The sequence below is a fragment of the Podarcis pityusensis genome (assembly GCF_964106645.2).
Source record: "Podarcis pityusensis genome assembly, chromosome: 11".
NCBI lineage: Eukaryota > Metazoa > Chordata > Lepidosauria > Squamata > Lacertidae > Podarcis > Podarcis pityusensis.
Genome location: NC_138036.1, coordinates 63,510,164 through 63,537,010, shown reverse-complemented (window position 1 = coordinate 63,537,010; position 26,847 = coordinate 63,510,164). Strand labels below are relative to the sequence as shown.

Below are 26,847 nucleotides of genomic sequence, written 5' to 3'. Positions count from 1 at the left end.
TAAGTTGAGCCCCAGCCAGAGTCAGCTCAAGCACTGTACAGTGGTACCTCTAGTTGTGGACACGATCCGTTCCGGGGTGCCATTCGCACCCCAAAAAGTCTGCAACTAGATCGGTGCTTCTGCGCAAGTGTGGAGTGTGATAGAGCTCTTCCGCGCATGTGCGAAGCGTGCAGAACGCTTCTGCGTGTGCGGCGAAACCCGGAAGTATACACTTCTGGGTTTGCTGTGCTTGCAACCTGAAAAGCTGCAACTTGAAGCGAACGCAACAAGAGGTATGACTGTACAGGGAGGCAATGGATCATTACACAACAATCCATATTAGCCAATACTGCAGAAAGCAGGGACTACATCTTTTAGCTGTCGTGCAGGCATGCCCCAAGCTGGCAGAAGTTCTGCAAGGAGACCAGAATTGTTCAGCTGGTAGCCAGCTGCAGTATTAAATCATGCAATTCTAGCAGAAGGCACTGCTGACTTCAGTAAGTTCACTTTGTAAGTCATTCTTAAATGTAAAAGGAGATGGTGTCCTTACTTAGCAGAAAGAGTTGCCTTGAATAGCTACTTTCCTATCTCTAACCCTGCTGAACAGGGAACCAAGCAAAGGGCCAGAGTAGCTGGGGCAACCCTATCAGATGGGAAAGGTACAAATAATAAAATTGTTGTTGTTGTTGTTATGGAGACCTAGGGGATCTTAAGACTATCTACCCATGGAAGCTCAGTTTACTTGGCTGTAGGGCAGCACAAAATCTGAGGCCTGGTTTTGGTCTAGTCTAATCACTACAAAAGGAGAGAACCATACACTCGTTGGGAAAGAAGTATCTTCTGCCAGTTATTGTCTGGGGGGGGGGGCATTGTACAATACCAAGCATATGAGGAAATGGTATTGCACAAGAATCGTCACGGCTAGGCCAGTAGAATGAAGGTGAAGGTCCATTTGGGTGAATAAACTTAACCAAAACATCTCCCTCATCTTGATTCATCTCCGATATCATTCCAAAGTACCAAAAATGATCATACTTGATGGAAGAAAAAATGAAAAACTTACAGGTGATACCGAGGCTACAGCAAAGAAACTGAGGAGCATTGAACTTGTAACGTAATCAACTGTGATAATAGCATAATCTGTTATGGTAACTTTTTACTTTAGTTTAATTGTTGTCCTTATTGACACATCTGCTGTCCTAAAACTGCCTCATTGTGAATTGCGCCTCAATATATTTAACATAAATGTTAAAAAGTCTCCATGCATATATTATTCTATTATTTCAAGATGGCATGCAAACATCATTCCCCCCCCCCCCCAAGATAGACATGTCTTTGTATGCAATAATATTCTGAAAAACAAACTGGGGATCATGTAATGTTGCATAATTGAATATAATGCATAATTTTAAATTCTTTTAATCTTTCTCTTGCTAGGTTTTATTACCTTACTTGTCGGCATTTAAAGTTTCTGACCGATTTTTTATTATTATTTCACAATATAGCCACTTTTCGTAATTCTTTAAAATATTTCATTGCATTTCCATTTTATATATTCAAATACAATCAAATTATTCCTTCTATTAATTTTTTGCTCATTTGATGGAGTGAAGCTTAGCAACTTCCCTCCATCCCACCCATGGCTTTCAAAATATATCCTCGCATTTATACATTTTTTGAATCTACACTTTCTTTTTAAATTTAGCTCAATCTTTAAATAAAAGTAAAAAGGTACTAATTGTAAACATTACAAGACTTTTTACAATACTGCTAGATTTGTTAATTGATTACAATTATCCTTTAAACATTGCGTAAATATACTCCAGTCTTCAATTTTCATAATTTTAAATACCACAAAACAAAAAACAAATCTGCACTTTCAGAAAAAAACAAACCTATAATAACCAATATTATTTTAAATTTTAAGATGAACAACTTTGTTTCATTAATTTTTTTCTATCACAGCTATGGATTGTAATGAAGGACGTGAGGACAGGTGACCCCACCTAGGCCCGAAGTCACCGCAGGCCTCAAAACCAAATTTCCCCTTTCTTTCTCTCTTCTAAAATCCACAGCTTCAGCTTTTCTCTGCTTTCTCACAAGATGCTGCTACATAAGCAAAACGTTATTTTTATCAGTACCAGAAAGCTTCAAAGCTAATGAATGGCTCTGTCAATGCCAAGCAGAAGCAGGCATGAGAATTGAGTCTTGTCTCACCCAGTTGCAACAAATTTCGGACACGCTGACACACAGGCTTCTCAACCCCCCTTTTTCCTGGCTTCCCAGGAAGTCCAAAAACAGGAGTTTCTGTTTATGCTCAGGAAAACTCATGAGGCAGGGCTCCTGAGGAGGGGGAGAAAGGGGAGGGAACTGGAGGGAATATATACTCTGTGCAATGGCTGTAAAACTTGTGCTAAGCTTGTGAATTATCATGCTTGCGCCTTCTACCAGCAATAAAGCTCTTTCTCTGAAATTAACCCTTGAGTGTCTGTTTGACTCCCACTTCCCTTCCTGGGCGCAATGCTCTTCCCACCCGAAGGCAAAGCCTGAAAAGGCTACAGTACGAAAGTTGTACCCAGTAGCCATTTTCCCCACATGATGTCCAAAAAATGTAAAATTTTGTTACAATACATTAAAAAACGCATAAATTTCATTCTTTGTTGAGAAATAGCATGTCTTTGCAATAATTTTCACCATCAAAAAACTTTTGATTTCATCATGCCCACATGCTGAAAATTTAGGTTTTCTAAACCTAGTTTTCCCACCAAAGAAACTACATTTATATTTTTTTAAGGCATTTATAAAATCTTTTGAGTTCTGGTGTACTTTTTCCTGAAATTCTCAGCATGTTATTGAGCTTTGCATAAAATTTCAAAGAGATCTGATCATTGATTATGGAGGGAAAAAATAAAATGTACACAAGGCCAAAGATCTCAAGAGGGACAGAAACACAGATTCCAAGAAAGTTTGAAGTGCTATAAAATTTAAACTGTTTGAGAAAGAGGGGAAAAATTTAAGGGGGTTTCTTTCAACCATAAGGGAAGGGCATACACCAAGTTTCATCAAAATCCGAGATGGTGGGTGGCATGACCGCGTTGAACTGACGTAGAATGACCTGGCAGTTCTAGAACTGGTCACAGCTCTCCTGCTTGAAAAGCTACAGAACTTGCATTTCAGACAAGGCTAAACTGTGAAACCTTTTTATTCTCTGCACAAATCAGTAGTGGCCAGTGGGGGAGGGCAGCACCACATCTGGCCTCTTGTCTACAGAGTCACTGGGGGAGGGATGAGTGTTGGAGAGGTTGGGACTGTGAGCAGAGTCGTAGCTAGCTGCTCCGGCACCTGGAGCGGCAGGGGGCGGGGCGATCCGCCCACGGGGGCACTGTGGTCTGCCCAGGGGGGTGGCGCAGAGACCTGCCCACGGAGTTCGCCTGGTGGGCGCAAGCCCCACGCTGCTGTTTTGGGCAGCACGGGGCCCGAGCCACTGTATCACTCCCAGGAGAGAAGCGTGACTTGGGCGCGCTGCAGGCCAGGCCCCGCGGTAAGTGCTGCCCCCTGCGGTGTGCCATTTTGTCACCCCCCTCGAGGATGACACCCAGGGTGGGCAGCACCCCCTATGGACCTGGCTGTGAGGGAACAACAATGGAGCCAATCTGGTGCTCCTGCCAGAACACCTGAGCAGCTCCAAACCTCTCCACCATCTCTCCCTCTCCTGGTATGTGGCAGTGACTACATGAACAGAAATGCAGAGCTGTGGCTTCACCAATTGAGCCATTTCTGCTAAGAATGAACCAATAAAAACAACAAGCTGACCATCTGTTTACCATTATAGTATTGCCTGCCACCCCAATCACCAAGCAGTGTGAGATTCCAGGGCTTCCAGGCACTCACCCAGGGTTCGTGTTTCCTTTGGAAATGAGGCACGGTGGCGACTGTGGTGTCTTTATGATATATGGTTTATTTACACACATATACCTATGATGGCTATGATGGCCTATGATGGCTCACAACATTAACACCCCAAAAGGGTCTTGTTTCTCCCATAGCTCAAGCCTTGGATTCAAACATACTATTTCTTCAGTTTGCTGCTTTACATCTAGGTCATATCACTACTAACTCTACTCCAAACTCTGACCTTATCTGCTAAGGGAGGTGCCGCCCCCATTTGCCATCTTGCACCAACCCTCCCTTAATGGATCCCATGCTATCACCCAGGCTATAAGCTTACCAGGAGATTACCCTGGCTATTCCAAGAATTAGAATCCTTGGTTAAATTCTAACACTTGCTGGATCCAGGAATTAGAAGAGTCTAGCACACAGCTTAACACCCCAAATTCATAACACTACCCAGTAGATGTTTACTCATACTTTCATCACACATAGAAAACTATAGGAGTGGGTACTTACCTGAGATGACAGAGAAGGAGAGGGAGATGTTGGAGCAGATCCTGAAGTCATAAAGAAGAGATTCAAATTGAGGTAATGTTCATGACTGCAGAGAATTTGGAGAAACTCCAGCCTCATGGAAATCAGTGTTGGAAGAGTATTAAGTTTATTTGACAACTGAAAAAAAATTACAAAGGAAAACATGACTAGAGTGAATAATTGTATAAACAGAAAGAAATACCCTGCCTCACTTTAGCATCACTTTTTGTTTAATAAAAATAATGAAGGAGCATCAAATACTGTAAACTGCTCTGCTCCTTTTAATACTTGCATCTTGTAAGTTTCCATCCATTAGAATCTAATGGTTTGATGTTCTTTGCTAGCAATAATGTTTTATCACTTGACCGACTTTCCACTAATGCAATGCTTTAGCAAATTTGTCTGGAAAGTAGTTTCCTTGCTTGTGAAGTTAAAAATAACACTTGCAATTGTTACCAACAGCAAAGTAAACACATAGAGTCCAAAGACCCTTCACACAACTGCATTACACCAGCAAACTTTAAAGTGTTTTTCATCCACTTTATTTTGGATACAGGAAGTTGATGAGAGAACTTTAGCTTTCTTTGCACAAAAGTATAAAAACAAAATACCATATTTTTCCATGTATAAGACACCCCATGCATAAGATGACCCCTATTTTTTTTGAATCCCAAATTAAGAAATCAATATTTTAAATTAGGGTTGCCAAAACCATGAATGACATTGTAACTTACAAGCAGATGGAAATCTGTAGCATTGAAAGGGGCAAGGAGGCATGTGGAAGAGAAAGCCTGCAGAGGACGGGCAGGAGGCCCCCTCCAGCCTGCTCCCCTATCCCCCAAAAGTCCCTAGCCCAGCGAGGGTGAGAGGAGTCTCTCACTGCCAGGGCCATCTTAAGCATATCTGGCACCGTGGTGCAAAGATCCCTCCGGCGACACCCCCCTTTCCCAGAGTTGTCGACCTTTTCCCAAGCCTCTTTCTGAAGGAAAGGCAGTGAAGGGTTGGAGGCATTCTTGTGTGTGTCCTGAGGGGAGGGGGCTGGGACTCGGCCGAGGGATGGTGCTCGCTCACATTCAGATCTGGCTGGCTGATGAGAGCGGCAGCAGCAACAGCAGCAGTGCTTGGGCTGGTGCCAGATTTTGCTGTGAGTTGTTTTTTACTCCTTCACCTGCTGCTGCTGCTGCTGCTGCTGCTGCCTGATGCTTGAATGGTGGAGCTGAGCGCTTCACTGCTGCCACGGCTGCAGCAGCAGAACAAACAGTAACAGCTACTGGGAGAGAGGCTTGCAAGGCCCTGCCACCGGAGGAGCTCAGCCTGAGATAGCCATGTCCTGGGGACCATCAGTGGCAGCGGCAGCAGGTTCTTGAGCTTTTTTTGGCCGATTGCTCTCCAAGTTGTTAAGGTTTTTTTCGTCCAAGCAGACAAACTGCCCAAGCCAAAAGTCTGAGTATAAGACTACCATCCATGTATACCATGGGTAGACAAACTAAGGCCCGGGGGCCGGATCCAGCCCAATTGCCTTCTAAATCCGGCCCATGGACTATCTGGGAATCAGTGTGTTTTTACATGTGTAGAATGTGTGCTTTTATTTAAAATGCATCTCTGGATTATTTGTGGGGCATAGGAATTCGTTCATTCCCACCCCCCCAAAAAATATAGTCCGGCCCCCCCACAAGGTCTGAGGGACAGTGGACTGGCCCCCCTGCTGAAAAAGTTTGCTGACCCCTGGTGTATACAGTATGTGGCTCAATGACAAAGGTCTAAGAACTAAGCTCTATCAGTGTCAGAGTGGGGGGAAAGACTCGTCTCCTAACAGATTCTGGCAGGAGCTGCTCTCTGCTTGACACCACCCCACTGGACTAAAAGTTGATTCAGACATTCAGGAAGACCATGCCCTCATAACACAGTCCTCATGGGTTTGTATACTAGTCCAGAAGCCCCCCGGATGTTCACTTGTTCAGACACCCCACTGTAGCACCCTGCTTGTGGTTAACGCTTAGCTGGAATGAAATATTCAACGCAGCAATAGAGAAATTAAAATAATAATTTATTTGTCAAACAAATAAATGAGAGACACAGTGGTATATGGATACCAAAGCTCTGCCCACTCCTGCCCTGATGGCCAGCACTTATATTTCCTCGGCCCAGCCCCCTTGCTCCTCCTTTGGCTGCCTCTGTCCAATCAGCCTGGTTGAAATTCCTATTGGCTGTTTGCTAGAACCAATCTTAAAAGATACACCCATTTCCTATTACCTTTTATGGGAGACAAAGAGCTATATTTCCTTCTATCCATAAATGGCAGACAAGTAGCCATATATCTTACATTTGCCTCGACAAGGCACCTTAATTACCAGATCATCTTTGCCCTATTGCCCTATTGCCCTATTACCCCTTCACTCCAAAACAGATGGCTAAAACAGATGGCTCATGGTTTTAATTTTTATCTTAAACAGAGATCTTGGGTTCACCTTCTCACACACCATCAATGAAATAAGAATCTAACATAAGAATCTAACATTTCTTACTTTCTAAATCCTTTGCATAATTACATTAAGCCAATATATTTCATACATTAACATATATAGCTTTTTAGAAGGAAAGGAACTTAGTAAAAACAGTTTCCAAAAGCAACCCCTTAAATTTACACCCCCCTTTCAAGCCAGCTGCTGTTCCTATTAGCTCTTGCCCTTTAACCTTATGAAAATATGGCTCAAGTCTAATGGGAGGCACCTAGTATTATTTTCTGTTAAACAATAAATCTCACTATTTACCAACTCTTAATTGTGTTTTTGCAGCTTGATTGTATTCTGTAATTTGTATGGTCAGTATGACCTTTTGCTCCCAGCCTGTAATTTCCTTTTACAACTTTAAGGTACTGCTATAGATCAGGGGGGCCCTTGATCAAGAAGATAAACAACTGCCAGAGTACTCAGCCAGCTGCTTTATGTCTGGGATGAAACATACAAACATTTGCAAATATATTTTTTAAGCTCATTTTAAAATACAAGCCTTGATCAGATGCCTCACCACCTCTCTTCACAGATGGCTTTTTGACCAGGAGGCCTAACAAGAAGCCTTCTGCCAAACGAATTAGCATCGCATGTGCAAGATGACTGTGATGTTGCATTGCGTTCGAGGAACTGATTCTCCTACTCTAATAAGCTAATAGGGCTTATTAGCTGGAACTGTCCCAGCCGTATAATTAAAACAGAAGTTAATTATATGAAGGAATGAACTGAAGCTAAGGTTGCCATCTAGGCCCACTAGGGAGGGCACACTCTTCCTACTGAACATGGTGGGGCTTCCTTGGATGGTGCTCCATGTTCTGGTGGAGGTTTCAGTCAGGCCTACCTGATTGCAGTAGTGTTTGATGAGGTTAAAGACAAATCCACGATCCATGAGAGATAGAAGATCATACAGGAAAAATGCTAGGCTAATGTTGATCTTTTCTGCTTGTTCACTTTCCTTTAAAATAACAATTAAAATATGTTACTACACTTAACATTAGCTTTCTTTTTACACATATTTTGAAGGGGGAAACCTATAAAATAACCAGAGGACTTTTCAGGTCATTGTTTATGTGAGTGCCCTCTTGACCAGCCACGCAAGTTTGTCAAGCACCTGGAAAGCCACATAACATGAGTGCCATGCAGCTAATGGCCCAGAAACAACCACTTTTACAGGCATGGAAGAAACTTAATATTAGCATTTGGAAATGAAAATGGCAATGTGTCATTTAAGGCTCATTCTGCATTGAATTAATCATGATAATACTTGTAACACGTAACACAAAGTGCAAAAACCTGTTTGACAATCTAAAGCTTGGCTGATTTTAATAGAAGGCATTGGCCAGCCTTAGCATTAAGCAGTGTGAGGATGAGTTTGAAAGTCATAAAAGGGCAGTATTTGTTCCTTGTTTAACATACTACTATTTTTCTTTTACTGCCAGAGAGAAGCACTTGTCTGATTTTCTGCCTCATGTCAAAATAACTTGGCCAGCCTTGAGTACAATGAACCTTGACCTGTGAAGGTGTGGGTGGTAAGGAAAATGTCATTTTCTGTTCAACCTGAGGTAGTAAAATGCATTGGGCCACCTCTGAAGTAATAAATCTCAATGGTGTTATAAAATCCATGGGTTTTGTAATCTTTATATAATTTATTATCCACCCTTCAATAAAATTAATCCTGGTGTCTTATAAAATTCAAATTTCAAAATCATCATAAAATAAAAAAATATTTTGAAGCCCTGGAACTTTGCCGCTTTAGGGCTCTTTTGGAAAACTAATTATGCAGAAAATCTGTATAAGACCATATCAAATTTGTTGCTGTTACATTTTTTGAAGCCTGCAAGAATAGAAAGTTCTTAACCTGGCTGCCTTATATAATAATTAGTTCCCATGGTGAAAAAGGTAAAGGTAAAGGACCCCGGGACAGTTAAATCCAGTCAAAGGCGACCATGGGGTGTGGCACTCCTCTCGCTTCAGGCCAAGAGAGTCGGCGTTTGTCCACAGACAGCTTTCCGGGTCACTTGGCCAGCAGGAATAAACCACTTCTGGTGCAACGGGACACTGACGGAAGCCAGAGCACATGTAAATGCCATTTACGTTTAATGATTAGGTCCCATGGTATGTTCTGAAGACACATGAAGCCACCATCTTGCTACAGCCAAGTAGGTCTGCCCAGCACCTGAGATACCACCTTGGGTTTCATGACAGAAGAAAAGCAGGATGTAAATGTAAGAAAATGAATATATTTTAAAATACCTTTGTTGGTCTGCTCACATAGCAGTATGAAAGAACATAAATCAGAGTATAATAGTTGGGGGGAACATATTCAAAAGTTATTCACAAAACAAATACCTTGGAATGCAATTTATTGGTGTTCAAACCATTTCTACCAAATTTCAGAATGTCTTTCTGTCTTATCGATAGAGTAGAGAAAGCAGATAAAGGGAAGTTTTTCAATTGCTCTGCCTTTTATAATACTAGAGCCAGTAGTCATCCAATGAAGCTGATTAATGGGAGAAAATTACCTTCTGAGGTTTGACTAAAAGTGCTGCAATCTCTGAGGTGACCACATTCACTATAGTGGTGATGTCATCCTTGAAGCGATTGGAAAATCTACTTCGGCGGGGTGTGTCCTGTTTGTTCATGTTATCAACATACTGAGCCATGCTCTTGATCTTTAAAAGAATAGGCACTGTTTAATAAATGTGTGGCTTTAAAATGGGGCCAAACTGGGGACTTGAGAAAATCAGCATATTCTGGAGCCCTTTAAGAAACCCTCCTCAAGCTTTTCCTGCATTCCCTGAGACAAAAACCTCTAAAATCTGTACCAAAAATCTTTGCAAGGAATGTCAAGTATTCAAACATCAACTCAGAATCAATACCCAAATTTCCAGAATTCCTGCATATAATGCAATAATACACAAGCTCCCTGGCTTGATTTAAATATAATACTGGTGGTTTTTTAAAATAAAATAAAAAATCACAAAGACATCAGTGCAGGGATTCATGCAACTGGTGTCATGTTTACATTGGCCTATATTTGTACTTCTGACTTTGCCTGCACATGAGAGGCTTGCCGAGTGAGACAGAACTGCAATGGCAGTGGGTTACTGAGTGAGAGGAGGAAAGGGAGGTTGGGGCTGTGTGGGCGCACCAGCGGCATTGCTAAGTTGACTTCACTGGTGCACCATATTAGTCCTGGCCTCCCCTGCAGTGACACAACTGCCAGGAAGCTAGCGTTGTGGCTCTGCTCCATCAGGCAAGCATCTTCTGGTGTGGCATACATCTGGCCCACAAAATCCTGGCGTGCAAACATGGTGAATGGTTTCCATATTTAAATGTAACACTAGACACAGAGTTTTGTTTTAAAAATGAACCACACACACTTGGCATCATGTTTAAATTTATCTCCTTTTGTTTCTTGCTGTGTAAGTGATCAACTCAGCTGAGTCAGTTTTCCTCCCTTTCACTGGCAGTCAAATCCTCACAGGCTTATCAGTGACCCAGAGTTTAAGCAGAGCCTAAAGAACTCTCTACTATGCTGCTGGAGAAACGGTCCTGATCCCTTGAAAGCTATTCCCTCACCACAGCTCCTTCCCTGACTAAGCTGTTATCATTTATAGGTTGCCCACAATTCACACTTTCATATGATTACAGAGAAAGGCTCGACAGCTGCAAGGGCCAAGGAACCATGCTAGGATTAAAGCATTCTCCACCTTCCTTCAGTTGGGCCTCTTCAAAACCTCCAACAATGAGAATGCACTGAACTTGCCTGGTTACTGAAAACAAACCACCGTTATAAAATCTTACCAACAATTCGAAGAAGAACCAGGCATACTTGAAGACAGATTCTCTCACGATGCCAGTGCTGACTACCATTTGAAGTGCTAACTCTTCATGGAAGTGCTACACAGTATGTTAAAAACAAAACAAAAATAGGATAATCTGGTTTTCAACATTGGACCTCAACACAACATAACTCGAAGGAAGGTGTTGTGACACCCGGGGCGGGCATCACTACGTAGGGCGCATGTGCAGCGTCGCTACATACAACGCATGCGCCGTACGTAGTGATGCCGCACATGTGCTGTATAGTGGTTTGCTGCCACCGCCGCTCCAGCGTCGTATGGACGGTGCCGGGATCCCTCCATCACCGCTACAGCCGTGAACGGAGGCTGTGAACTGCATCGCACACATGTGTTGTACTTAGTGGTTTGCCGCCAGCACCAGGATCCTCTGCTCGCGGCTGTGGCCGCGAACGGAGGATCCTCCACATGTGGCTGCGGCAATGCGATGGCTGCTCGCACCGCTGCGAGCCCCCGCGGGGTGACTTCTTGTCACCTCTGCAGACATGGAACCCGGGGCACACCGCCCCCCCCCCATTGCGACGCCACTGCTCTCAGAGGGGGGAATCTAAAATGAGAGCCTTTTTTGATTAGTGCACACATGCATGCATAGACTAAGATTAATGAAAACAGATAACAGGTAGATGAAAAAGCAGGTAGCTGCAACCCTAAGTAGCAGATTTGAAACAGAACAGCATGAAGGAAAACAGGACAGTGGTGATCATTAACATCTCAGGTAAAATGAATTAACAATGCCAACAAAACAAAATGCATAGATATAAATATATTAAATATAAAGTTCATTTATTGAAGGCCAAAATAATTTGGAGGTATTACAATATTAGGTACATATTGCTCAATCTGCCAGAGACCTTGTGAAGGTAAAATGGCTAATGTGCAGCCAGGCTGGCCTACAAATTCAATGGAATCCAGACATCATTCTAAATCTTTAATTCCATAAAAATATATATGCACAAGGAGAATGTCACATGAAAACAATATGGGAGCCACTAGCATTATTTAAAGCAATGCTGAAATCAATGCAGGCATCATTTTTTGAATAATATATTTCAAATGTGGCTGAATATTCTGGCTGGCTGAATGCACTTGGGCATTTAGGCTTGGACACCAAAATGGGCTCATTCTTTTGATTTGCCTGGCCATACGTTGCCTCCCTTGAACACTGGGCTTCCTGCCATTCGTAGCCGCTCTCCCCGCAGCCCCCCAGGGTGATCTGCTAATAACTTCAGTCCTTTTATCATTTGCCTTTCACTCTTTTTCTGCTGCACTGGAGAAAGGTGATTGAGTATATTTCCAAGAAGGTTTTTTTTTTAATAAAAAACCACTGTTACAGTGTAGAGATCACTTGTTTAAGAGTAATTTTATAAACACATTGGTTTTATTTATTTTTTTAATTTCATATGCTACTATTCTGGTCCAAATGGACCCTTAAATTAATTTATCCAAAGATGATTGGCTTAGGTGTTCAGTTACTGATCACCTGAATCTCTGCGGAATGGTTCATCTGCCTGCCCGATACAACCCTCCTTGCAAAGGGTTCATCCTCCACACCTTCCTTTTTCTTCACAGGAATATTTATTGCCAAAACTGGTGTGCTTGCAGACCTCATCAGTGACTGGTGTTGCATTATGTGGCAGACTACCTTTTTATTGGACGGTCGAGGGCTTCCACAGGGGCTTGACATATCACTGGTGGGCTCACTGTAGCAAGACATCCGGTTAAAGCTCCGATCTGCAACCTGGATAAAATCACCAGAAGCCATATATAAAACGAAATGAATGAATGCCTGAGCATACACAGTCTTACCAAATAAAGACATGGTGACTTTTTAATGGTGACTGCTTGGCAACTTTGCTTACACTGGAAGAATAAACTTGGTTTAACCCTACACAGGTGGTATACTAGCATATGGTATACTAGATTTCTGACAAATTGTTCTGGCAGAGAAATTAAGTGGCCAAATAAAGGAGGCAAGAGGACATGCTGACAATTTTGGATTGGAGTACTTTGTTTCATTTCTAATGTTAATACAGTAGATCCCCCAATAGAGCCACCTTTGACTCATGGATTTCTCTGGAGGGACACACAGAATTAAATCTTCATCCTGGAGAAGAGTGACTAGTGGGGTGCCACAGGGTTCTGTCTTGAGCCCGGTCTTATTCAACATCTTTATCAACGACTTGGATGATGGACTCAAGGGCATCCTGATCAAATTTGCAGATGACACCAAACTGGGAGGGGTGGCTAACACCCCAGAGGAAAGGATCACACTTCAAAACGACCTTGACAGATTAGAGAACTGGGCAAAAACAAACAAGATGAATTTTAACAGGGAGAAATGTAAAGTATTGCACTTGGGCAAAAAAAATGAGAGGCACAAATACAAGATGGGGGACACCTGGCTTGAGAGCAGTACATGTGAAAAGGATCTAGGAGTCTTGGTTGACCACAAACTTGACATGAGCCAACAGTGTGATGTGGCAGCTAAAAAAGCCAATGCAATTCTGGGCTGCATCAATAGGAGTATAGCATCTAGATCAAGGGAAGTAATAGTGCCACTGTATTCTGCTCTGGTCAGACCTCACCTGGAGTACTGTGTCCAGTTCTGGGCACCACAGTTCAAGAAGGACACTGACAAACTGGAACGTGTCCAGAGGAGGGCAACCAAAATGGTCAAAGGCCTGGAAACAATGCCTTATGAGGAACGGCTAAGGGAGCTGGGCATGTTTAGTCTGGAGAAGTGGAGGTTAAGGGGTGATATGATAGCCATGTTCAAATATATAAAAGGATGTCACATAGAGGAGGGAGAAAGGTTGTTTTCTGCTGCTCCAGAGAAGCGGACACGGAGCAATGGATCCAAACTACAAGAAAGAAGATTCCACCTAAACGTTAGGAAGAACTTCCTGACAGTAAGAGCTGTTCGACAGTGGAATTTGCTGCCAAGGAGTGTGGTGGAGTCTCCTTCTTTGGAGGTCTTTCAGCAGAGGCTTGACAACCATATGTCAGGAGTGCTCTGATGGTGTTTCCTGCTTGGCAGGGGGTTGGACTTGATGGCCCTTGTGGTCTCTTCCAACTCTATGATTCTATGAAATCAACCGGATATTATATATCACAATGTTGTATCCAATAGTACCTCAGTTGGTTATGGTTGTTTATGTGTTGTATGTTTTATGAAAACTGAATAAAATATAAATATTTAAAAAGAAAGAGAACATGAACACCATTACCCATGGCGGAGTGTGCAAGTATTGTTATATACTCAGTAAATTAAACAATGCAAATACACAACTGGCCTCATACGTTTCAGTTTAGGACTGTATTCCCAGTTTTCATGCTGGCTCTCAATCCCATCCAGCACTGAGTGAACCTTTCTTGCATAGACTTTAGGGTCAGATTCATTTGTTATGTAGACACGACACACCTCTGGAATAAAGTATGTTTTATCGTGGAAATAGTTGAAGTTATCTGCTTTTAATATTCAACTCTCTAACATAGGTATTTATTGCCCATTGATCCTAAACAATGCTGAAGGTACCAGAAGGGCATTAAATGAAAGTTAGTGCAGATTTTGTATTTTTGCCCTATTTTATTATGAAGTTATTTGGAACTTTTGAGGTGCATTTGGGATTTTATTCTTTTGTTTGTATCCTGTGATTTCCTATATTCTGCAATGCAAAGCAATGATCGTCACTGTAAAAAGCACTGGCATAATTTGCATTACCTGCCTCAGTAAATGGCTCTAGCCATTCGGTGATCCAATAACCGTAAACCTAAGCAATATAATGCTCGCTATAACTGTTAAACAACTGCTATAATATGCTTAGTTCATGAAGCGACTCTAGTTGCTCCAATATACTACAGCCAGACACATTTGCTACTGGGTGCAGCAACAATAAGCACCAAAAATGAAACCCATCCTGAATTTCAGCTTTCTTGCCTCTTACCTTGGAAGACATGATGTTTCTGACTTCTTCATCAGTAGAAGCCTGTGTCCCAGCAATGTCTGGATTACTGCAGCTTGTTGCCCGGCTTTGCAAGAGTCGAGAGCCCACGGAAAAAGCTGTGGTACGGCCATAAGTGTAATAACGAGATTCAGCCAGGTTAGTGCTGCCTGTTGCACCTGCCAGGAGTAAAACATTATTGTAGCTCATGTCCTTTCAGCCTTTGCTCCTAACTCAAGAGGTGATGCTCATCCATGTGCTATCCAGCACCTCATCTGATACCCTGGCTCTCTAGGCAGCCTCTTCTGTCCACTCCACACATGGGAGGGGGAGGATTGGAAGGCCACTGCAGATGTACATATACTTTTATGTCATTCTTCTGTGCTTATAATCTATGTATTAGGTTCCATCCTTAAGTCATGGAAGCCTGTGGGGTATGTCATTGCCCCTTGGCGAAAGATTAGACATCCACCTGATAGTGATGATGGTGCATTAGGGACGCAGGTGGCACTGTGGTCTAAACCACTGAGCCTCTTGGGCTTACCGATCAAAAGGTTGGCAAGATTCAAATCCACGCAACAGGGTGAGTTCTGGGGTGAGCTGTCTGTGGACAAACGCCGGCTCCCTTGGCCTGAAAGTGAGATGAGTGCCACACCCCATAGTCGCCTTTGACTGGACTTAACTGTCCAGAGGTCCTTTACCTTTACCTTTTAGTGATGATGCAATTTCAGACATTGCATCACTCAACATACATAGCATTTACTATGTCACATACATCTCCTTATCTGGCTTATCCTCAGTGAAGCTGTTAACTTGTGCACCCTTAATTGGAGTTAAGACCAGCTGCACCCACTGCAATTTATTTCTGAGCACATATCCACAGGATTGAGCTATAAATGAGCAAAGAGGATGTCAGGACCTTCTTACTTGCTGCCCACAACCAGAAGGTTCAGTTCATAAGCAGCTTATTTTTACTAGAAGCCCAAAAGCAATACCTAGCCTGATAGAATCTCTCTGTATTTCAGGAAGGCGGAAGACATAGTAGACATAAGATGCTAGGAGACAGTTTCTGCCATGCAGGTCCTTGCTCAAGTCTTTGCTGTTGTGGAGGCTGTTCACTATCGCAGCTGCAGATTCAAAAGCAAACTGGGAGAAGTTGGCTGGAAGCAAAAAGAAAATACTTAGTTTCTGATACATCAAAGAAAAGGTATAAAAGGATCCAAGTCCACTTTATCACAGACATTCCTCAAATCACTTTTCTTCTTATTTAAATCTTGCTTGATGGGGAGACTTCCGGGTTAGCGCCTCCGGTAATGGCTGAACTCCTCTGATCGGGAGGAATTTGCTTCGTGGAAATTAGGGTCTGGCCGCCACGGCGAAGGCGGGGACCCACCAAAAATCACAGGCGGGAGAAGCCTGTGAACGTGGGATTTGGCTGGCACCTTTTGCGCCTCCCCTACTCGCGGGGAAACCCGGTTTCGGGGATCCGGAGCGATGTGGGGTGAGTGGCGCGGTGCTTCGAATTGACTGCTTCTTTCACGGAGTGAAGCCGCATTGCTGTTGCCGGAGAGCGCTGACTTTTTCCTGTGCACAATTTGATTTTAAAACAACTACCCGTGAGTAGAACGGAAAATTGGATTTTTAAACGTCTTAATTTGGCACCGAAACGGGGAGGTTTCAAACAGGAAGTCCGCCTTCCCCTTTTGTAAATAGACTGAAGCAAAGAGGCTGCAAGCTAAAGTCTTGGAAAGCCTTTCATAAAGGATTAAACTTCCAACGGCTAAAAATCAAACCCCCCTTGGAAGCAGGAGAAGAGGGGGGAAATTTTAGATTGCGTAAGCCTGCAGGAGAGAGTGAAGAAAGTCAAATTACCACCGCTCTGAACCTGGAAACGGGCTGCTAGTAAGACTGAAGTTTTGGATATGCTCATTGACTGTGAATAGATCGTTTGTTGACAGTAAGTTAAAGAAGAGAAATACATTGTTTCCATTGTCTCCTTCTGCGTTTAAAAAAGAGTAAAAGTAATTGAAAATTGAAACTAACTTTATTGTTTGAACTGTGCTTAAAAGGATTGATACAAATAGAAATTGTTTCCCCCTAGAGGAAGCCTTTGAAATTGTTACATGAGCTGAGCTGGGGGAATTTCCACCTGCAAGATAAAACTGTGAGAATCTGGGATTGACCTTGGACCGTTAAGAATGTTGACAGAAGAAGCCTTAGTGGTTGCATTATGTAAGATTAATGATTCACTGGAACAGCTCCATAAGAAGATGGATGCGAGGAATATAAAAATTGATAACTTGGAACAAAAAGTGACTAATTTGGGACAAAAAGTGAATATTAATACAGAAATTATTCAGGAATCGATACAGGGATCTATTTTGACATGGCAAATTGAGGAGAAGGCGGGGGAGAAAGTTGTTGTTGTGGAACCTAAAGTTGCACAAGTGGAGAGGGAGAGAGCCCCAGCCTTACAGATGCAATTTGATGACTATAAGTTGATGCCTTCTAAGACTGAATTTAGAGAAAGTCAGACTTTGAGGATTGGAGCCCCGCTTGGACTGGAGAAGGAAAGTTGGATAGATCCCTTCATGCAGGGATTTATTGACCTTTGGGACCTGGACTTGGGTCAGGAGGAGACTGGAGTTGTGGGGACCGCCAGACTTGGAGGAACTTTGAAATACGACCAGAAATATCTTTTGAATTTTAGTTTTAACTATGGAGATTTGGCCGACTTGTCGAGAAGGAATAAAAACATTGCTAGATGGGAATTTCTCCGAGATCTACTTTTCAGCATCAAAGGAGGGAAAATAAGAACAAGATCAGGAGAAGACAAAGTAAAGTGCATGTATAAATATGAAGAAGACTTGCAGAAGGGATTTGGAAAAGAGTTAAGAGCCTCGGACAGAAGATCACCAGGTTGATGAACTATATGGAATTGACGGAAATGACTGGCAGAATCCGAGACCAGGGAGAAGAGATGGTGGAAGAATATTGGAAAAAGTTTAAAATCTATATATGGAAATAATGTAAAATTAATGAGTGTTAGAAAAATGTTGGAAGGGAATTATATGGCTTTAGTAGAAATGTTTTAAGGAATTAAGTATAAATAAGTATTATAGTATTAATGGAAAATAAGGTTAAAATATGTTAAGATAATCACATGACAGAAAATAGAGAAAGATGTAAAGGATTTGCTGAAATAATTAATAGAAATGAAATACAAAAAGGGAGGTGAGAGGAGGTCGATAAAACAAGGGAATGAAAGAGAGGCTATTGAGATGGTATGATGTGTGCTTTTTGAATTGTTTTTGCTCTTGTTTTGTTTAATGTGTTAATGGTAATGTTGTGTTGTGTATTGTTTATATATTGTACTGTATTGGGGTTTTTTTGCTTTTCCTTTCCTTTTCTTTTTTCTTTTCTTTTCTCCTTTTTGTAAGGTTTAAAAGTAATAAATATTATTTAAAAATAAATAAATAAATCTTGCTTGATGTAGCAAATAGCATTTTTTTTGTTAAACCAAAACAAAACGCTGCAGAAAATATGATGGGGTTTGGGCCATCAACAGCATCATTTTGTGAAACTACAATGATAAATACCTGTCTGGCCAGCTATAACCATGGGCTGGACAGCCAACTGGAAGAGTTTATCCAAAACCAAGTGTAAAAACAACACAAGGGGCTCCAGGCGGGAGGAGTGCAAGCAGATAATGCTGAGTTTTAGTTCATGTTCAAGAGTGGTTTCTGTGATCTTCTCATTCAGCACTCGAATGGGGAATGCAACTTGGCTTTCTAGTGCATGGCACAGGATGAAGAATTTCTCCAGGTGATTGTCCTATAAAAATAAGCCAGAAAGATGTATATGATGTGGGGAATCTACTACGTAACTTAGCTTCCACTACTAAATATTAATCCAAACAGGAAATGGAAAAAAGTAAGAAATCATAAAGGATCAATGTTTAATCATTTCTGATATTTCTCTAAAATTCAAAACTGCTTTGAAATACAAGACTAGACACATCATACACGAGGATTTTTTCAGGATTGTAATCTTAACTGCTTTATAGTGGTACCTTGGGTTACAGACGCTTCAGGTTACAGACACTTCAGGTTACAGACTCCGCTAACCCCTAAATAGTACCTCGGGTTAAGAATTTTGCTTCAGGATGAGAACAGAAATTATGCTCTGGCGGCATGATGGCAGCGGGAGGCCCCATTAGCTAAAGGTTAAAAACAGTTTCAGGTTAAGAACGGACCTCCAGAACGAATTAAGTTCTTAACCCGAGGTACCACTGTAGTTTAAAGTGAAAAAGCCAACAAAGCAATGAAACTAAGATTACATTTGGAGACTACTACATCATTCCTTTTATCCTGGAACAGGTTTTATTTCCCCATTTGAAGTGCAAACCTATTCTAAGATACACATAAATAAACTTTGCTGAACTTAATGGGCTCCCATATTCCATTACACACACACACACACACCCGAAGTAGCAGAAGAACTGGTTTACGTGTGTTGGGGGTTCATGCCTAAAATGGTCTAATGGGAAAGGCTTATGAAGCACCCCTTCCGCTAATACTGGTATATGAATAGGCTCCAAGTTTACTGGAAGTTGACACCTTCTCCCTGGTTCTTTTCATGGATACTTGTAAGGGCAATGCACATGATTTCAATTGGAAGTTATGACACCATTTTCATCTAGGGGGCTTCTTTGAGAACTTTGTTTGGAACACAACAGGACTACAAACCAGTCTTGCTCAGCACCTGTGCTGCATTGTTGTTTTTAAGACTCTAAAAAAAGTCTCATGGAACTACACAAATAAGCAAGTTGCATTATATTTTAAGTTGGGTTTCCTTGAATAGGAAGCTGGTGACAACTGTAACTCAGGCTTCAGGTATTCGAACAAAATTTTTTTCTAATGCCAGAATTTTTTTAAGCAAGTCATTTTATCCAAGCTATGAACTTGAAATAGCTTCTCTTACGCTTGGGATTTCAGTTGCCAGTCTCCAGGTAAAAATTAAATCCTCACCTGTGTGTGAACTGATGATATACCTTGCACTTCAATATTAAACACTCCCTTGTGTCCTTCAACCCATTTAACTGGAGGAGATTGTGGAGGAACTTTCTGTATTGAAGATAAAACAACTCGTTGATCAAACCACACACATACACACAATGTATTCAAGATGCCAATACAATTCTACTAAGTTTTTGGCCTTTTTTTGCAATTAACACTTAATGTTTACACCCAACATTAACATTTGCAATCCAGTGCAGGTCATTCTCAGCCTATCAGGTTGCTGAGATTATGGCACGGCATTTTATATGGCTTTACAGTATGTGATTAATTCATCTGGGTTAAGTTTTTACCGATGCTCATTCTTGAAACTGACCAAGACATTAGCTAAGAAAGTGCTCATGAGCAAGTTGCTGGAAATAATCATGATCTCCTAGTCTATACATGATTACATATGATTGTGTAAGCACAAAGGTGGGGGCAGATGAAGTTTTAAAACAAAATAAAGCAGTGTCTGGACTACTTCTCCCGTGTTTCATAGAAACAAGTTGCAGTGGTGGAATTGAAATCTATATCCATTACACCTTGTATTCCTAGAAAGTTCTCCCACAAAAAATGTCCCAAAGGAACATAAGCTGCAACATTCCTCTGAATATTAGAGCCTCATATTTGCTTGCTAACCTAAAGGAACAAATCAAATAATTCCATAACATAATTTTTAACATGAAACTGACTGAGCTGTAGGACCAAGTCATAAGTCCCATTATGAAAATAACAAAGTTCAGATACATGTCTTTTTTAAATGGCCGGCAATTAAGACCCTGTTTTGTTTCATGCTGGAGAACTAGATTATGCCTTTCCCCATATTACTTCCAGAGACTTTGCTGAGATTTAACATACATAGGGCAGGATCCACCTAATGAACCCCTTCAATGGGATTCCTATGCAAGGGATTTTCCAACCTTTCTTCCACCCTGTGTGGCTCTGGTGGTGCCAAGAGAACCCCAAGAACAGCACATGGCAGAAGAGGATTATTCTGCCTTGCAAGCTGATAAATTCATCTTAGCGCAATGTCGAATTCCACCCGTAGTGTATACACCCCTTGCATTTATATATGATACTCTATTTAAGTAAGGCAAATATTAGAATGCAGGTTGGCAACTTGTAGTGGGACGTGGGTGGTGCTTTGGGTTAAACCACTGAGCCTAGGACTTGCCGATCAGAAGGTCGGCAGTTTGAATCCCTGCAACGGGGTGAGCTCAAGTTGCTCAGTCCCTGCTCCTGCCAACCTAGCAGTTCGAAAGCATGTCAAAGTGCACAGAGATAAATAGGTACCGCTCCAGCAGGAAGGTAAACAGAGTTTCCTTGCACTGCTCTGGTTTGCCAGAAGCGGCTTAGTCATGCTGGCCACATGACCTGGAAGCTGGATGCCGGCTCCCTCGGCCAATAAAGTGAGATGAGCACTGCAACCCCAGAGTCAGCCACAACTGGACCTAATGGTTAGGGGTCCCTTTACCTTTACCTTTAGGCAACTTGTGGCCTGGACTTCATTTTATGCAGCCCCTTACACCTTGTTGTTGTTGTTGTTAGAATTTATATACTGCCCTATACCCAGAGGTCTCAGTGCGGTTCACAGAACAAAATCAAAATACAAAATCACAAAATACATAATCAAAATAAAAACAAAACAAAAACACCCCCCCTAAAAAACCCCCACATTTTAAAAGGGCCTAGGAAGCTTCCTCAGTCTTCCATCTCATCAGAGTTCTTTCCTTCCTATTTGTTTCCCTCCTTATTTTCCCCAAAGTGTTTTCTTCTTCATTTTAATAAGTTTCAGAACAATGGAAGGAGTGGTATTTTATTTGATAAAAAATAAATGTCCCCCCGGCATGCCAGAGGAGGCTGGGCCCCCTCAATATTCTGCAGCCTGGCAGGCCCCGTCAGATTGCAGCTGCAACTAGGCCCCGTCGGGCTTCCTCCCACCATGTGACATCATGCATGTGTGCCAGCCCCCCCCCCCCAATATTGGGTGGAACTCGGTGCGCCTGCCACCCCCGTCTTTTATCCTGGATGCTTGACTTGGGGGAAAATCAATCAATTGACTTGGACAATCTTTATTCCAGGTTAGATAATGCAGAACACTTTTGTCTCTGGGTCCACTCTTGAGGGAAAGTGGCCCACCTCTGCATTATACTGAAAATAAAGTCGATCATGTCTGTTTAAAAGGGGAGACTGTTTATTTCTGTGGTTTTTCCCATTACCTCTGCTGAGTGCATGGAATAGTTGGCAGGCAGTCTATCCAAGGCAACAGGGAGGCAATAATGGCCTGTCTGGAGACGATCATTTAACAGAATTGGCAGCCACTGAAGAAATGAATGGAAAAACAGTGTTATATCATTACTTCATGTGATGCTGGATACTGATCTGGCTTAATTATATTCTTGAGTAAAAGATTTAAATACCAACTGAGATTGTATTCCTTCCTATAATGGATAATGTAAAGACTTTTACAGTCTAATTTCTTTGATAGCTACTTTGTAGACATGTTATCTGGATCACTGCCACCATCTTTTGTTCTGTAAAAGTGATTAGTTCTGAACCGAAAATTACGAATAGCTTTTTAAGAGTCCAACCAAATGAAGGCAGATTACTCTTCTTGGTAGGCTATACATTTATACACCAGAGCTGCAGCTGCCCCTAGACGGAGTCATTCCTAGTTGGGATGACAGATGACATGCCACATGCCTATATGACAGGTGTGATATACATGTAAACCATGAGTTATATGTGGGATCTAAGACATGTACCCAGCCCATTCACTATCATACATGCAACAGATGCAACAGACACTGGCACACATGTCTGTGACCTATGCGTGTCTCATTTTCTTGTCATTTGAACTATGCTACATATGCCTTTCACATATATACAAGTGTATTGCAACTGTGTTTCTAGTACGCTTTTGTCGCACACATTACAAACATGATAGTGTGGTGGATTATATTTCACTCATGCTCCTTTGAAATCTTGCATCCATGCATAAGAAATTCAAATAATTTTGCCTTTGGTTGAAAAAATCTTTTGCAAGTTTTGCAGGGGGAAATTGTTACAGTGGAATGTTGAGCTTTGTGGAAAATTGTCTATTTCCTTAAGAACTTGCCAACATGAACCAAAATTGACCTACTGAATATCCCAGGAGAGTTTCTACACAGGCTCCTTGCTTTGGCTGACAACTGATGTGGTAAAATGTGAATAGCAGGTGATGTTTTTCTGTGAGTTTAGCTGGCAGCTTAATTTTCACTTCTTCATAGAAATCAGGAGATCTACATTTGAAAATATAAAACAAAACAAATATACATAGCAGTGTTAAAGCCAAGTAGCAGAATTCCAACTTGACAGAGGAGGTGGAGAGGAGCCTGTGAACCTGCAGCCTTCTCCTGGCTTTTTAAGCACTATGCAGCCATTGGCAACACTGTACCTTCATCAGCCACCTCTGAGGATTTCATATTTCAGTGCCACTATTTTTTTCAAAAAATCTTTGGTGGATCAGAAGAACAACTTTATTACATCAATTTCACCACTCCTTTTGCAGAAATAGTCGCTGTTCAGGAAGACGGTAATTCATACACCTTGTTCACCAACACAACCAGTCCCACCAAACTACTCAATATCCATCACGAAGATGTTCCATCCAGCAATTCCCAAGTGATGGCTGTCCAGCCTCTCATGTTGGCAAAAGAGCACAGCCTTCTGGCAGTGCAACAGTTGGGCAAAACCTTCTGACTAAAGCAGCAAAAAGAAGCAGCAAGCCTTGCTCTACCCAGGTGACGCTTCCTGATAAAGAGTCTGATACTAGGAGAAAAATAAAGAGAATGCTCCCATGCTAAAAATGTTGCCTTGAAGATTCCTGCCTCTACTGATTCATAGCCTCAGGGTGAATCAGTGGTCCATCAAGACTGGTATTGCTTGTTTAATAGCACCTGATGTCCTAGACCAGGCATGTCCAACTTCCAGCAAGGTTTGATCCACTTTCCAATATCAAAAACTGGTAGTGATCTACCACACTCTCCCATTGTCATTCTTCAGCTTAAACATATTATATCTGGCTGAGCTTATGATAAAAATAACAACAAATGATAGTCGCTTCCATAAAACCTGAATAGTTAGTTATAAATCAATATTTTTAACAAAATACATGCTACCTCCATCGGCTCTGCCTGCTCCGCCCCCTGGCACAGCCCAAGTCCCAGCCTGCACCCCCATTTGCCAAAACAGGGTGCAGGCTAGGATCCAGTTCCTAATGGGGGGGGCGCGTCTGCCCCTCCCCCTCCTACCAGGCAGGGCGCAGCATTTCTGCAGTCATTCCCCCCCCCCCAATGTGGGGGGGGGACAAGAAATTTTCCGCACCGGGTACCACCTGACCTTGGTTCGCCACTGACTGGGGGCTTGAGATTGACTATTCCCGACTGATTATTTTCTTCCCTTTGCCATCTAATATTTAAGAGCAACTGATGCAGCCATCTTAATCACTGATTTTGTTCCATAAATTGGCCTGTTTTATTAAAACCCAACCCAATAATAATCATTCATTCATTCATTTAAATTTCTATACCTTTCATCTGAGGATCACAGGGTAGTTTACAATATAAAAATGCAAAAATACATAACCTAGTAACTAACAAAACAATATGTTTAAAAAAGCCACAGATTGTTTAATTAGCTAAAGGCCTGGGAGTTGAGGAATGTTTTTGCCTGGTGCTTAAAGATATGTAACAAAGGCACCAGGTGAGCCTCCCTGGCTATAGATTTTTTCTCATATATGAGGCCATAGATGTGTCAGCAAACTTTTGCAGCTGGGGGCCGGTCTACTGTCCCTCAGACCTTGTGGGGGGCCAGACTATATTTTTTAATAATAAGAATAAAAATTTATTATTTATACACCGCACATCTGGCTGAGTTTCCCCAGTCACTCCAGGCGGCTCCCAATCGAGAGTTAAAAACAATACAGCATTAAATATTTAAAACCTCCCTAAACAGGGCTGCCTTCAGATGTCTTTTAAAAATCGGATAGCTGCTTATTTCCTTGACATCTGATGGGAGGGCGTTCCACAGGGTGGGCGTCACTACCGAGAAGGCCCTCTGTCTGGTTCCCTGTAACCTCACTTCTCACAATGAGTAAACCGCCAGAAGGCCCTCGGAGCTGGATCTCAGTGTCTGGGCTGAACGATGGGGGTGGAGACGCTCCTTTAGGTATACTGGGCTGAGGCCGTTTAGGGCTTTAAAGGTCAGCACCAACACTTTGAATTGTGCTTGGAAACGTATGGGGAGCCAATGTAGGTCTTTCAGGACCAGTGTTATATGGTCTCGGCAGCCACTCCCAGTCACCAAACTAGCTGCTGCATTCTGGATTAATTGCAGTTTCTGGGTCACCTTCAAAGGTAGCCCCACGTAGAGTATATTGCAGTAGTTCAAGTGGGAGATAACTAGAGCATGCACCACTCTGGCAAGACAGTCCACGGGCAGGTAGAGCTGGTAGACAGCTGCCCTGGACACAGAATTGACCTGCGCCTCCATGGACAGCAGTGAGTCCAAAATGACTAACAGGCTGTGCACCTGGTTCTTCAGTGGCACAGTTACCCCATTCAGGACCTGCCCCCCCAAAAAACAGTACTTCTGTCTTGTCAGGATTCAACCTCAATCTGTTAGCCGCCATCCATCCTCTAACCGCCTCCAGACACTCACACAGGACCTTCACCGCCTTCACTGGTTCTGATTTAAAAGAGAGGTAGAGCTGGGTGTCATCCGCATACTGATGAACACCCAGCCCAAACCCCCTGATGATCTCTCCCAGCGGCTTCATATAGATATTAAAAAGCATGGGGGAGAAGACGGAACCCTGAGGCACCCCACAAGTGAGAGCCCATGGGTCTGGTTACAGATAGGTAGCCGGGTCTTAGAATTAAGAACCCTCTACAATCCACGTATCCCACTTGAAGAAGTGTGCTTGCACACAAAAGCTCATACCAAGAACTAACTTAGTTGGTCTTAAAGGTGCTACTGGAAGGATTTTTTTTATTTTGCCCATGGGTCTGAACACTCATCCCACAACACCATTTTCTGGACATGGCCCAGGAGGAAGGAGCGGAACCACTGTATAACAGTGCCCCCAACCCCTCTAGACGGTCCAGAAGGATGTTATGGTCAATGGTGTCAAAGGCCGCTGAGAGATCCAGCAGAACTAGGAAACAGCTCTCACCTTTGATCATCGATCAGTGCAACCAAGACACTATCAGTCCCATGATGAGGCCTGAATCCCGATTGGAAGGGATCCAAATGGTCCGCATCCTCCAGGTGTGCTTGGAGTTGTTCAATCACCTTGCCTGTCAGGGACACGCCCAGCAAAGGAATCTCCAGAGGAAGAGGAATTGACTGCACCTGAGTCTCCACCTCCAGAGGAGGAGGAATTGGCTACACCTGAGTCTCCAACTTCAGAGGAGGAGGAATTGGCTGCACCTGTCGCCAGGAAGTGGGAGGCGGAGCAAACGATTAGAGCAGAGGCGGGCCAGCAGGAGGCGGGAGAGGACGTGGCGTATATCTGGCCTTGGGAGGTTGTCAGAAGCCAGTTGAGTCAACTGACTCCGACGGCAAAGAATGAGTTGTGGAAGCTTGGACTGCTATAAGCCTGTTATTGAGAAATAAACCTCAGCTACTTAAACTGCCAGCTTCCCGTGTCTTGTGTGGGAGAAGCGCTAAACCTGACAGCTTGACTTGACTCAAAACTCCCACACACCAACGTACAACAGTAAGCAGCCATGGAAGGTCAAGTGCCGGTGGCAGTAAACCCAGCGGAAGCTGGAGCTGAGTGAGCTGTGGGGGCTGAACCAAGGGACCCTCTAGAGGAACTGCAACAATACAGCTGGCAGCTAAAAGCACAAGTGGATTTGTTAACTGGAGCATTGGGAGAACAGAGAAGGCAATCAGAAGCAGAGAGGACACTCAGAGTAGGTGCCTGACCCTACAAGATTCTCTAGTAAGCCTGATGATTATATCGCCTTTAAAACAGAGTTGTTGTATTATTTGGTCCTGAAGGAAGCTGAGTGTCACGGTCCGG

At 42.7% G+C, this 26,847-nt stretch overlaps 1 protein-coding gene across 4 annotated transcripts in view; it reads right to left on the bottom strand.

The window, feature by feature from the left end:
- The window catches only part of DOCK8 (dedicator of cytokinesis 8), a 145,493-nt gene that overhangs the window by 56,461 nt on the left and 62,185 nt on the right, over positions 1 to 26,847 (bottom strand). For 2 of the 4 annotated variants that reach the window (XM_080972199.1, XM_080972198.1), the window contains 12 exons: positions 22,921 to 23,059; positions 21,998 to 22,099; positions 19,749 to 19,844; positions 18,318 to 18,552; positions 15,714 to 15,878; positions 14,722 to 14,897; positions 12,420 to 12,515; positions 10,722 to 10,817; positions 9,437 to 9,586; positions 7,756 to 7,869; positions 4,387 to 4,542; positions 2,197 to 2,322 (listed from right to left, as the gene is read on the bottom strand). In XM_080972199.1, the coding sequence (XP_080828325.1) occupies positions 2,197 to 2,322; positions 4,387 to 4,542; positions 7,756 to 7,869; positions 9,437 to 9,586; positions 10,722 to 10,817; positions 12,420 to 12,515; positions 14,722 to 14,897; positions 15,714 to 15,878; positions 18,318 to 18,552; positions 19,749 to 19,844; positions 21,998 to 22,099; positions 22,921 to 23,059 (1,651 nt within the window). The remainder of the gene's footprint in view (positions 1 to 2,196; positions 2,323 to 4,386; positions 4,543 to 7,755; positions 7,870 to 9,436; positions 9,587 to 10,721; positions 10,818 to 12,419; positions 12,516 to 14,721; positions 14,898 to 15,713; positions 15,879 to 18,317; positions 18,553 to 19,748; positions 19,845 to 21,997; positions 22,100 to 22,920; positions 23,060 to 26,847) is intronic. The other 2 variants (XM_080972197.1, XM_080972196.1) reach the window with 2 other exon arrangements.